Source organism: Chanodichthys erythropterus, chromosome 10 (assembly GCF_024489055.1).
Source record: "Chanodichthys erythropterus isolate Z2021 chromosome 10, ASM2448905v1, whole genome shotgun sequence".
NCBI classification, from domain to species: Eukaryota; Metazoa; Chordata; class Actinopteri; order Cypriniformes; family Xenocyprididae; genus Chanodichthys; species Chanodichthys erythropterus.
In genome coordinates, this window is record NC_090230.1 from 38,865,924 (window position 1) to 38,879,498 (window position 13,575).

Genomic DNA, 13,575 nt, shown 5'->3' on the forward strand with positions numbered 1-13,575 from the left:
GCCTTTAATGATAATATAATAATAATAGTAATAATAATTCCACCTACCTTCTCTAAATTGTAAATGACACTCAACTGGGCTGCCTTCTTCAGGGCTTTAAATTTAAACACAGTTTCTGCAAGGAGAAAAGATTTACACTTTAACTCTTTGACACATAAAAAGGAAAAAGAAAAAAAAAAAGCTATTTTTTTCCTGTTGGCTCTATTTTATAGTATTAAAGCTTGAGTTTGAGTCTATCAAACCTTGCAGTAGGCGTTTGAGTTTACAGCAGTCCACGTTGATGTACTGGATGAGTTCGATGTCATGCACATCTATGTTATCCTCAGAGCAGACGGTCAGCTCCTGCAACCTGCAGAGAACCAGACAGACGGACAGAGCAAGTGAAATCAGAGATATCAAATACATCGGATACATTCATTCCTTCACCCAGTCACAAGTGGCTGTACAGTACGTACCTGGTGGAGATGCGGCTGAAGACAGCGCTGAAATTACTGCAGCTCAGAGAGAACAGAACCCCACAGGCTGAGTTCCTCAGCTCGGCCGCGTGCTGGTTTCCCTCACGGAACGTGTGGATGAAATGACAGATCTCGGGTAATAACTGCTTCACGAGCATCGTCTCGTCTAGACGCATACTGTCCTTTGGTTGCTGATAGAGAAAGAGAGATTATAAAACTCATTTATGGGATTTATCAACATCTGGATGTGTCTCTCAGAACCTCAAAATGATGTTGAAAAAGCAATAAATGGCACAACGGTGACAGCTCATGGAGATGACACAATGAAAGGTCTCTCACCCCTGCCAGGCATTTCTCTAGTGTGTCCATGATGATCAGTTGGGACAGGTAAAGGTTCTTCTCTGCAGTATCCCCAAATATTCGCTGTAAGAGAGAGATGACAAATTAAGCAAGAGAGAGAGACCAACATTCTCTGTCATAGAACTCCAGTTCACAGAACAATCATCTAACAAATGCTCTCAGAAACTCTGGCCTAGTAACCACTTAATATTTTTTTCAATAGCCAACAATGAATAAATATCTACAAAACATGGAAATAACATTGATATAGGATCGATAATATAAGAAAACAACTAAATAAGTAACACAAAAAAAATCTGAAATTAAAGGACATATCAGGCGTGTGACGAGATCTCGTGCCATGATCTCATGCCATTTAATTCAGTTGGATAACAGATGCTTCAATCCCATCCAGCTCATCCAACACAAGCTGCAGAGTCAGACGTAGTGCAATAGGAATCAGAGTTCACTGATCACGTGACGAGAGTAAGTGACGAGATGACTGACAAGACCATGGTGGAGGATTCGTTGCACAACAGAGCCTAAGCGTCTGACAAATGTCTTATCTTGTAGAATTCACGCTCAGCACCGCCGCTCCCTATTCACAGAGTATGATCGATCACGAAAGCGAAAGTAAAACGCAGGCGCACATTCAAGCGCAATTTCAATAACCCGCATTTTGAAAGCGGCTCCATGATGCATGCAAATATCTCCCAGTGTAAAAGATAACTGTATTGTTGTAAACATCTCTTAGCTCTGTATCATGCTTCAAGAAAAATTTGGTCTCTATTTGCACTTTGAATATTGAGAGAGTACTTTGATTATGGTTGCACTTATTCTTTGCACTTAATAAGACTAAGAAAAAACTGTCATTCATTTTCATTTTAGGCTTATGCTGTTTTTATTTCTATGATCAATTTGTGGGAAGGAGTTGATTTAGGAGGTAAAAACTTGTAGAAGCTTATAAATCATGTACAGTTCTAAGGTCTGAAGAGACTCGTATGAAATCATACAGGAGAGAAGCCGGTCAATTGAGTTTATGACAAAACCTTTTACAGTGCTTGAGTATTATTGTCTTACACTGCATATGATAATTCATACTCACAAAGTAGAACTGAGGATTTCTTAAAGGTGCCCTAGAATCAAAAATTGAATTTACCTCGGCATAGTTAAATAACAAGAGTTCAGTACATGGAAATGACATACAGTGAGTCTCAAACACTGTTGTTTCCTCCTTCTTATATAAATCTTATTTGTTTAAAAGACCTCAGAAGAACAGGCGAATCTCAACATAACACCGACTGTTACGTAACAGTCGAGATCATTAATATGTACCCCCCCAATATTTGCATATGCCAGCCCATGTTCAAGGCAGCCAGTATTAACGTCTGGATCTGTGCACAGCTGAATCAACTGACTAGGTAAGCAAGCAAGGACAACAGCAAAAAATGGCAGATGGAGCGATAATAACTGACATGATCCATGATATCATAATATTTTTAGTGATAATTTGTAAATTGTCTTTCTAAATGTTTCGTTAGCATGTTGCTAATGTACTGTTAAATGTGGTTAAAGTTACCATCGTTTCTTACTGTATTCACAGAGACAAGAGCCGTCGCTATTTTAATTTTTTAAACACTTGCAGTCTGTATAATACATAAACACAACTTCATTCATATAAATCTCTCCAACAGTGTGTAATGTTAGTTTAGCCATGGAGCACTATCAAACTCATTCAGAATCAAATGTAAACATCCAAATAAATACCATATTTACGCGATTAGACATGTTGCATGACGAACACTTTGTAAAGAACCATTTTGAGGGTTATATTAGCTGTGTAAACTTTGTTTATGCTGTTAAAGGCAAGCGTGAGCTCCGTGGGCGGGGAGCACGAGATTTAAAGGGGCCGCAGCCCAAATCGGCTCATATTTAATGATGCCCCAAAATAGGCAGGTAAAAAAAATAAATAAAAAAAATCTATGGGGTATTTTGAGCTGAAACTTCACAGACACATTCAGGGGACACCAGAGACTTATATTACATCTTTTAAAAAGACGTTCTACGGCACCTTTAAAAACACTATGTAAAAATCTTGTCTCATATCATTCTCGTGAGTTAACTTCGTCGTCACACCCCTAGAACATATATTTTAACATTAACATTTATAATGTTACAAAAGATTTCTGAGTAAATATTAAGCAGCACAACTGTTTTCAAAATTGATAATACGAAATGTTTCTTAAGAACAATGATTTCTGAAGGATCATGTGACACTGAAGACTGGATCAGAATATTCAGCTTTAACAAAATATATCAAAACAGAAAACAGTTCTTTTAACTTGTAATAATATTTCACAATATTACTGTTTTACTGTATGTTTGATTAAATAAATGCAGCCTTTAAAAACCTTTAAACCTTACTGACACCAAACGGTAGTGTACGCATTATAAAATATTATAAATAGACATCAAGTCTGTTTATAAATGTTTATTGTGTCTATGTACTCACCATGTTGTTGACGTTCTTCAGTATGTTGGTGAGTCCACTGATGACCAAGGAGAATTTGTACCTGGAGATGTTGATCAGACATTCCTTATTGTGTTCAGTGCTGATTTTTGTGTGTGTGTTCTGCAGGCCGACTTTCACAGGAAGCTAAAAACAAACAAATATGCACAGTTAGGCTGTGTTTAGGAACAAACATATGCATTCGGAATTGTGTTCAGAAGCTCCACAAACTGGATGAGAGATATCAGAGTGAATAGTGACTATAATTTATTGTCTTTTAATCACACAAAAAAAATTTAAATGGCTTCAGAAGATTTCTAATATACTATGTGTGTCATATGAACCACTTTATGACGTATTTAATTGTCCCATTTATTTTCATTATACAGGGGTGGTCAAAAATTTTGGAATAATTAAGATACAGTAAAATCAGTAAGACTTAGAATTATTATTATTATTATTTAAAATAACTTTTCTATTTTAACATATTTCAAAAAATGTAATTTATTCCTGTGAAGGCAAAACAGAAATTGATACTTTTATTTACAAGGATGCCTTAAATTGATTAAAGTGAAAGTAAAGACATTAATAATCTTACAAAAGATTTATATTTCAAATGCTGTTCTTTTGAACTTTCTATTCAAAGAATCCTGAAAAGTTTCCACAAAAAGATTAAGTAGCAAAAACTGTTTTCAACATAATGATAAAACAATAATAATTCCAAATCAGCATCAAGGATCATGTGACACTGAAGACTGGAGTAATGATGCTGAAAATTCAGCTTTGCATCACAGGAATAAATTACATTTTAAAAATATATTAAAATAGAAAATGGTTATTTTAAATAGCAATAATATTTCACAATATTATTATTTTTATTTGGATTTCTGTACATTTCAGTATATCTGCATTTTTTATCAAATAAATGCAACCTTGGTGAACAGAAGAGACTTCCTTTAAAACATAATTATTCAAAACTTGTGACCTCCAGTGTATGTAAAAGAGTAGCCAGGATATTCTTCAAACATTCACATGAGAGAGAGCAAATTATGTAAAAATCATTTAGAAAGGTGAACTATTTCTTTAATCAATATGAAATCATGCTTGCTGCACTACAACAAAGTAAACAGTAGCAAACATCTCAAAGAGCAAGTTTGAAAATTGCTTAAGCCAGTCAGTGGCACAGAATCCCATTTTGGGATTATCCACAGTTTAGGCCAATCTTAGCATCACAAAACACCCCTAATCTCAGCTAAACTTTAATCAAACTGCAATGATCCCAACACAGCCAACAAGCCACCCCTTGACCCCTTCAACAAGGCCCCTCTGTCTCCACCTATTAGCTGGACGCCCTCTGAGACCCTCAAAGAAACTGATCAGTGTGTATATACTGTAAGCCACCAAATCCGGTACTTAGCACCAACAGTAATAAGGCTAATTTGGCTAAAGACTCAATGTGGAAAGACCGTTTTCAAAAGTTTGTTGTTGCAGTACCTTTAGCAACCACTGAGGGGCAGTACCTTCTAAACTGAAATATTCTTCATGTGTTGCCAGTTTAACCTGCTCATAAACATCATATTTCTCCTGACACTCACAGACTTCTGCTCTTAAAGAGACCGTTCACCCCAAAAATGTAAATTCTGTCAACATTTACCCACAATTTTTGAAGAATATCCTGTCAGAAACTCACCTTCCGTGATCCATAGAAGAATGTAAGGCAAGCCATACAGGTTTGGAACGACATGAGGGTGAGTAAATAATGAAACATCATCATTCTGTGTCAAAGATGACGGTCTGTTAAGTCTGTAAATGTTTATTTGATGTCGGGTCGAATTTTAGTCAAAAACTTCTGGATATTCAACACGTTTCTGCAGTTAAAACATTGTACACAGAGGCCAAACTACTCAAATAAGATGAAAAGAAAACACCAGTTTAAGCATTCACAGGCTTTCACTTGTCTGTGGTAAACAATGGGTTATATTTCTAACTTATAAACTGTTTCAGATGTACAATTGCAGGTTTAAACCAGTAGGATCCACACTAAAGAGGGAGAGTCATCATTGCGTAAGATACTACTCTGTATGTCAAGCCGAACACCACACAACATACCTCACTGAAACCATCTGAAGTAACCTAATAACTCTGAAGAGATTTTCAACCGATGATGCAGCTCTTAAATAAGAAAGTGAAGCTGTGTGGATCAATCAAGGGTCAGCTATGAGGTTGGTTCTCTTATGGGACACAAAAAATATTAAGTGGAAGTATGAATGCTAACCTTCATCTCACATGATGTTATGACATGTTCCTGGTGCAACAAAACTGGACATGTTGCTGGAGCAACATTTGTGTCAAACCATCTTAGCCATAATTTTATCCCTTATAGCCCATGTATGTCAACAAGACATCTGTTTCATACAGGCATATTTAATCAGGAAGATATTCTAGTGTTTCTTCAGCATTAAAATGGTCCCTGACTTATGAATTAACCCTATTCACATGTTTTTGTGACATTTATTATTTAGTGCGCATGTGAATACACTGTTTTTAAGATGTTTATCAGATGTTTGGACAAGAATATGTTTAAAATTGAACAAAAAAAATCTACCAAATGTTCAAAGATACCAAAGATAAATAATATATATAGGCTAGCCTTATACATTGATAGAAATATATATTATAAAATAATATTATAATAAAATAAACAACTAAAAAAAATCATCCAATAATTAATAAACAATGCATCTTTCTTCAATTAAACTGGCACAGCAGTACAAAGCAGTTGGGATCCCAAGAAACTGTCTGAATATCTAAATCAAAATGTACCTCCTGCTTTTTTTCCAAAATTTTGTCCAAAACGTTGAGTAAGAATTGTTCTCTTTAAGCAAGAATTGAGTATGTATTTAGGTACAATCTCAATGACTATTAATAAGAAAGCCATCAAATGTTTGACAAAATATTAAAGTCACCATGAAACCAAAAGGGCGGGACAACATGTCACTCACATGAGATCAACCAATAGCAAACCGCAACCATCAAATAGGGCTGACCGATATATCGCATGTGATTGTCACGCGCATTTCGTCAGTAAAGCCGGTTCCCTGATTACCACTAAATCGCCATCACCTGCTTTCAAATGGAGCGGCATTTAATAGACAGAGCCGTAGTTCACTGATAAGCCACGCAATATCAAATTCATTATCGCAGATAAATCGCCTTCGATACGAACGCGATATTGCGTAGCTTGTCAGTGATCAACGGTTCTGTCTATTAAATGCCGCTCCATTTGAAAGCAGGTGATGGTGATTTAACGGTAATCAGGGAACCGGCTTTACTGACGAAATGTGCGTGACAATCGCATGCGATATGTCGGTCAGCCCTACCATCCAATGATCAAATCAATTTCCAAAGGACAAAATCAAATCCCGTCCACATTTTTTCTTGTTTGAGAAGCATTTACATTCAGATATACGTCAGAATAGGGAAGAAAATGCTATCTCAACTTCACTTTCATGCTGACATTAATGCATATTTTATTGTTATTCTTTTTACCACCTAGGGGCTGTTTACACGGCACCATTTTCAATTAAAAACAGAAACGTTTTTATGCGGGGTTTTTTCGGTCGCTCATTTACACGACAACTGCGTTTTGCGACCCTAAAAATGAAAACTTTTGAAAACGGGTTTCAAAGTGCAAGTTTTTGAAAACGATACCGTTATTGTTATTGCTGCATCTGAAATCACATACTTTCGAGTAGGTACTTATTTTGAATAAGTAAATACTTCACAACCGCTAAAAAAAAGTGTATGAGTATGAGTGTATGAAGTATTGAAAGTAATCCGGACGCACTACATTCGCCATGTTGTCATTACCATGTGACCTACCAGCATCAGTTACATCGCTTCACTGCCATTCATAAATCCTATCCCGTGGCCTCATGGGATCAGAATCTCGTCAGAAGAAGTAGGTCATCCAGGTACTTTTTTACCTACTCTTTTATGAGTACTGTGAATTCGGACATTCCTCTTTGTCACATTCTGTTTTTCGCCTACTATACAGTAGGGAAGTATGCGATTTCGAAAGCAGCCATTGTAAACTACAAAAATGTGAATTTGTGAAAACGGTGACATCATGTGCATGCGTATTACAGGTTTAGTCTGTTAGTCGCATAGTGTTTTTACTACAAAGTGACATCGCCACCTACTGGCCTGGCAGCATAATACAGCATTTTTAATCGTTTTCATGGATCCGTTGTCATTTTAACAACGTTGTTGTCTGTACGCGAACAACACAATGGAAAACCTTTTCTGTTTTTAGTACATCGTTGTCAATTAAACGTAACCTTAGTGGCCGAGTACAATAACATGCAAAAGATATATTATGGTGGTCAAATTTTGGTTGGGAGGGCGCCACATAGTCCAAGGGCAGTGATTGGTCAATAAGAATGTTCTTCCACAGCTCTCTGATTTCTTTTTATAATAATTGGTTGACAGACACTCAATTCTAACCCTAAAATCAGTGGTCAGTGATTGGTTGAAAGGAATATTTTCCAAGATGAACCCTTACCCTCTGATTTTAGATTAGTAGTGGTTGTTTAGGTTCAGGGTTTTTCAAGAATGTGGTTCCAGGTTTAGTAAAGGATGCTGAGCAACATGTCCTACTAGGTTAGTCCCGTCCTGTGCCTATAATGTTGTTATGGGACATAAACATGACAGCATCAGAATGAGCTACTGCACGGATGCGCTGCGGCGGCAGCTGCGTAACTGCGCATCCGTGCAGACGAAGCGTTCAGAGAAGTTTAGGTGAGCTCTGACCTGCTCGTCGAATCGGGTGATGACGGCCTGGACCCACTCCACGGGCTTCTGCGCCGCCATGGCCGCTCACGCCTGCACCTCCGCCACTGATGATGATGAAGATGATGATGATGAAGTGGAGGAGGAGAGGACGCCTTTTCCGCGGTCCGCGACCCCTGCGCTCCTCGATCCGTGCCGCGCTGAGGGCCGAACGAGGGGCGGCTCGGTATTCGGTCTGGTCGGTGTCAGAAACAGCAGCATGCCGCCATGACAGTGCCGGAAGTTTAAATCCTCCGATCCAGCGAAGCAGCAGCAGCACAGCAGCGGTGCAGATGAGAGATGAGGACACGAGTGCGCATGCGCCATCAGAGAGCGAGCGAGAGAGAGAGAGAATTTATATTTGTTTTTAATTTATTTTGTTTATATATATATTTAAATTATACTACAAAATCATTAAAACCGAAAATAAAATTCAAATAGTGAGATAAATTAGTTTTTTATTTGTTTAGTTTCTATTATATTTTGTATTTAAATTAAATTCTATATTCTTCATATAAAAATATTCTATTAATATTATACAATATAGTCATTCCGATAAAGTTTATTTGATGTGAAAACGAGAAAAAAATATACAAAAATAATAAAATATAAAAATAATATTCATTAAAACTGAAACTAATATTCATAGAGTGAGAAAGAGAGAACGGTCACAAACCAGAAAATGATTGTGAGAATTATTTTTAATGATTATTTAAATACATATTCATATAGTTTTTAGCTCTCTATATAACAATCCCTCTTGTTACACTTTCTGAGCAATGTTTTTATATGACATAATCCAAAATATACAAAATAAGTAAACAAATAATCATGTAACACACAAGGTTTGTGTATGTAATTTCTTTTTTGATGTTAAGTCATGTTAAATAAACTCACTTTATAGGTCTAAACTTGGAAACTAAAATATATTTTAGTTTGTGTAAAACCATGAACTTCAAGTCTCTCTTCTATAGCCACTTTCCAGTCACATGCTGTAAAGGAAACAGATTCATGAATCTGGGGAAACGCAGAGAGAGAGAGAGCAGAAGAAAGAGCAGCTTGTTGCAGGCAGTGCGAGGCTCTGTATGAGTAAAACTCAAAAGAGATGCCGGAAACAGCATGGTCGATGCAGAACAGTGAACGCTCTCAGACACAGAGAAATTAGAAGCTGCCTCGAGACACAAAGCAAACCTTTGTGAAGAGCCCTGGAGCTCAAACCTCACAGTGAATGGACAGTTTCTCAAGAGTCTCCAGACCTAGCCATGGTATTCACAAGAATATGGACTGCTGGCAGAAAGCTGCTGGGTTCACAGTGTTTTTGACAGTTCATTTACTCACTGACAGTTGAATGCACCGATATAAACATGCAAACATCACTGTTCTTTAGGCATATTTATTATTAAATACAAACAAAATTGTATTTTATTTATTAATCAGCATATAAACTGCAGGGTTATATATCTTTCAGACACTGAGGAAGTTCAGTCACTTCAGTATTCTGATTTTTTTGTTTTTGTTATCAATGGAAGACTTGTCTTAAACTGTTACAGTTCCCTCAAACTCTGAATATATGGTTAGTTAGTCTTGAAAGAGGAAAAATGCTTTTCAAAGAATTATCTAAGCAACTTTTTTAAAGAATATGTGCTATTAAAGGGTTAGTTCACCCAAAAATGAAAATTCTGTCATTTATTACTTACCCTCATGCCGTCCCACACCCTTAAGATCTTCGTTAATCTTCGGAACACAAATTAATATATTTTAGTTGAAATCCGATGGCTCCGTGAGGCCTTCATATGGAGGAAATTTACTCTCTCAAGATCCATAAAGGTACTAAAAACATATTTAAATCAGTTCATGTGATTACAGTGGACCTTACTATAAAGCGACAAGGATATTTTTGGTGCGCCAAAAATAAATAAATAAATAAATAAATAACTTATTTAGTGATGGCCGATTTCAAAACACTGCTTTAGGGAGCATCGAAGCATAAATTAATCAGTGTATCGAATCTGTTGTTCGGAGCGCCAAAGTCACGTGATTTCAGCCGTTGGCAGTTTGATGCGCGATCCGAATCATGATTCGATACACTGATTCATTTATGCTCAGATGTTCCATGAAGCATTGTTTTGAAATCGGCCATCACTACATAAGCCGTTTTTTTTTTTTTTTTGTTTTTTTTTTTTTTTTTTGCGCATCAAAAATATTCTCGTCGCTTTATATTATTAATATTGAACCACTGTACTCACATGAACTGATTTAAATATGTTTTTAGTACCTTTATGGATCTTGAGAGAGGAAATGTCATTGCTCCCTATGGAGGCCTCACTGAGCCATCGGATTTCAACTAAAATATCTTAATTTGTGTTCCGAAGATGGTCTTAAGGGTGTGGAACGGCATGAGGGTGAGTAATAAATGACAGAATTTTCATTTTTGGGTGAACTAACCCTTTAAGTGCTTCACTGTGCTATTGAAGTTGTGTTAACATGTGCATTACATGAACTCCCTGCAGTGAGACAGTGTAACACTGACCCCTAGAGTTCATTACTGGCATAAACACAGAGAAAAACCGAACCGTCATTTTTCTGAACGCCCGTATTTCTCTCTTTTTCCACAAAGAAAGTCTAAAATCTCCAAAGATATGAGTTAATTTAATCATTATAAATGTATATAAAACACAATTGTGCTCCATGAGAAGGATTTTTGTCCTCATTATGGTTATGTGCTTACAATGACAGTCTGAGGCAATCTGTCCACCATTCCTCACAAGTCTCTGCAAATCCCCGGGAATAGATCGGAACACAGTCACGTGACAAGCTCAATTTTATTGTCTTTCAAGGATGAGAACAGACACTGTGTACAGTAGCCACATGCAATACAAAAATATGACTGTACATGACATGTATCGACCCATTCTAAAAAAAAGTTTTCCATGTTTTTTGTTTTGTTTTTTTACATGAAAAAATATAAAGAATATTTACATCTGGGATAGCACAGCAGTACCTATTCAAAATGTCATGATGTACAGTATATATATTTATTTATATTTATATAAAATGTCCATATATAAATATTAAAAGAATTCTGTTAATTGACTGTACAATAAATAAACCATATTTATACATAAATATTTTACATTGTCATTGATATTTCTAAACCACAAAGTCCAGTCTTTCACAAAACAAACAAACACACACCCTTCCACATACACAATGTTACAAACACGCACGTTACACACAAACACACATGAGAGTTCATGTTTAAACAACTTATGGAACACTGTTCTGCTGGGTTCATTGAAATCTCACTTTAATTCAAGCGTTCAACATCTTCATCGTGAAAAACCAGGACCGATAGTAGTCAATTGAGAAGATGCACATGCTTCTCTTTGGCTCATTTTCGCATACTGTACTCAGAAATGGCCCTTCTATAACCCACGCCGCATTTTGTCAGAACCTCACAGCTCTAACTTTACATCATTTGCAAAACAAAATGTCTACTATCGGACACCATGGAGGAAGAGTGACAACTAAAGGTGTGTTAGCATGAACCAGACGAGCCAATCAGAGACAGAATCAGCGCATGTCACACAGGACTAAGAGGCACCAAGACCACGAGAGAGGGAGAGAAGAGAGAGAGAAAGAGTGAGAGAGGAGGAGAACATCTTCATTGCAGTGTCACTGAATCCTGCGAATCCAACAGGAAATGCGTCACGTGATGTCACAAACCGAGGAGGGTAAGAGAGAACCAGTCGCACACTCCGAAAATAATAGTAGAAATAGGAATTTAAAAAAGGCAAAGCGTTTCGTTTTACGCATGGTCACGGTAGTCCCCCATCCCACCACCCACGGAGCCAAAGAAAGATAGAGACGGAACAGCAGGCGATGTTAGTTTGTAAGTCCAGAAGAGGTCAGGCTTTCAGCAGGCATGCAAGGCAGGGCCAGGAATTGAGTTTTGCATTTCTCATGTTTCAGGCACGTGGCTACAACCTACAACAACAAGAAATAAATGACAGACAAAAAAGAAAGAGAAGCAGATTAGAGAGAGAAAGTGATAGTTCTAGAGTTATGAATTCACAGTAGGAGAGGAAATTAGCAGTAAGACAGATTTTCATAAATGTGCACTAAGGGTGTGTTCACACTTGTAGTTCGGTTCGATTTGGTTTGGACCAAAAAGAAAGAAAACATCTTGGTCCGCTTTGTGTTCACAGTGGCATTTTTAAAGGGATATTTCACCTAAAAATGAAAATTTGATGTTTATCTGCTTAGCCCCAGGGCATCCAAGATGTAGATGACTTTGTTTCTTGACTTGACTTGGATCAGATCGAGCAACAAAACACACTTATAGCCAATCAGCAGTAAGGGGCGTATACACTTATGAGGGGGGAGGTGGCTGTGTTGCATAGCATGTTTTCATTAATTTGGGGACAAAGCTATGAAGATGGGGCTGTGATCTTTTTGGGTAGGGGCGTGTTTGTTTTGGTGACTTCAATTATCAACAACGTTTCTCAGAAATCACTTACTGCACCTTTAATGCAACTGAAGAAATAATGTAGTATGTAGTTTTAGAAATGGATAATTATTAGCACACATTACTAGTAAAACCTCAAAAAATAAACAAAACAAACAGGTGCGGATACTGCTCATCTGAACAGAGACAACCGAGACATGTGCTGCTGATAAAAATAATGAACTGAACAAGATAAAAATACCCCTGGTGAAGGAAGTAACCAAACAAACAACACTTATAAAGTGTGTCATCGTTTCTGCAGACTGTGCAGGTTTCACCTGTTTGTCCTCTTTTTACAGTGTGCCACATTCTAGGATACATACTCTGCAGACTTCCAGAAGTGCCCGGGGTGAGACAGACGGCGGTTGAGTTTGGGCAGTTTCTCCAGCATGTCGGCCAGCTGTGTGAACGTGGGCCGATTACAGGGGTCATATGACCAGCAGGCAGAAAGAATCTCCTGTGGGACAGACAGGAATCGAGCAGTCAGCACTAACATTCGAAGTTTGGATTTTTTTTTTTTTACAAGGAAAACTTTGAAGATACCACATTTTGTACTCTTTGTGGCTCAAAGAGTGCTGATGTAACATGAAACTAAACGAAAATAATTTATCGAACAGAATTATTTTCACAAGGGCTAACAAGAAACAAGATTATAAATGATAAATTACGCATTTTGTTTTGTGATTCAATATTATTTCTGATGCGATTTACTAATCTTTACAAATCTCTGTCAGAATAAGCTAGCTGATAAGCTAGGGCTGAAGGGTGATATGTAAAATATTACAGATTATTTATATACATTTTGAGTTTTGATTTGCCTATGAAAATGTCAAATAGAGGTTATCCTTCATAAAGAAGAAACTATGAAACCATGAAAGTGTGATAAATTATCCTCAGTGATATTTTGCATTTATTGACACATTCAGTAAAAAAAA

At 37.0% G+C, this 13,575-nt stretch overlaps 2 protein-coding genes across 13 annotated transcripts in view; both read right to left on the reverse strand.

The window, feature by feature from the left end:
• The window catches only part of nf1b (neurofibromin 1b), a 67,500-nt gene extending 59,118 nt beyond the window's left edge, over window positions 1–8,382 (reverse strand). For 4 of the 8 annotated variants that reach the window (XM_067397655.1, XM_067397654.1, XM_067397652.1 and 1 more), the window contains exons 1-6: window positions 4,994–5,784; window positions 3,307–3,450; window positions 795–878; window positions 456–646; window positions 243–349; window positions 48–115 (exon numbers count right to left, since the gene is read on the reverse strand). In XM_067397655.1, the coding sequence (XP_067253756.1) occupies window positions 48–115; window positions 243–349; window positions 456–646; window positions 795–878; window positions 3,307–3,450; window positions 4,994–5,077 (678 nt within the window). In that variant the 5' untranslated portion in view covers window positions 5,078–5,784. The other 4 variants (XM_067397657.1, XM_067397653.1, XM_067397651.1 and 1 more) reach the window with 2 other exon arrangements.
• A 2,469-nt stretch (window positions 8,383–10,851) lies between these two features.
• The window catches only part of ksr1a (kinase suppressor of ras 1a), a 43,218-nt gene continuing 40,494 nt past the window's right edge, over window positions 10,852–13,575 (reverse strand). For 3 of the 5 annotated variants that reach the window (XM_067397662.1, XM_067397661.1, XM_067397659.1), the window contains one exon: window positions 10,853–13,097. In XM_067397662.1, coding sequence (XP_067253763.1) covers window positions 12,951–13,097 — 147 coding nt within the window. In that variant the 3' untranslated portion in view covers window positions 10,853–12,950. Of the gene's footprint in view, window positions 13,098–13,575 lie in introns of all 5 variants that reach the window. The other 2 variants (XM_067397660.1, XM_067397663.1) reach the window with 2 other exon arrangements.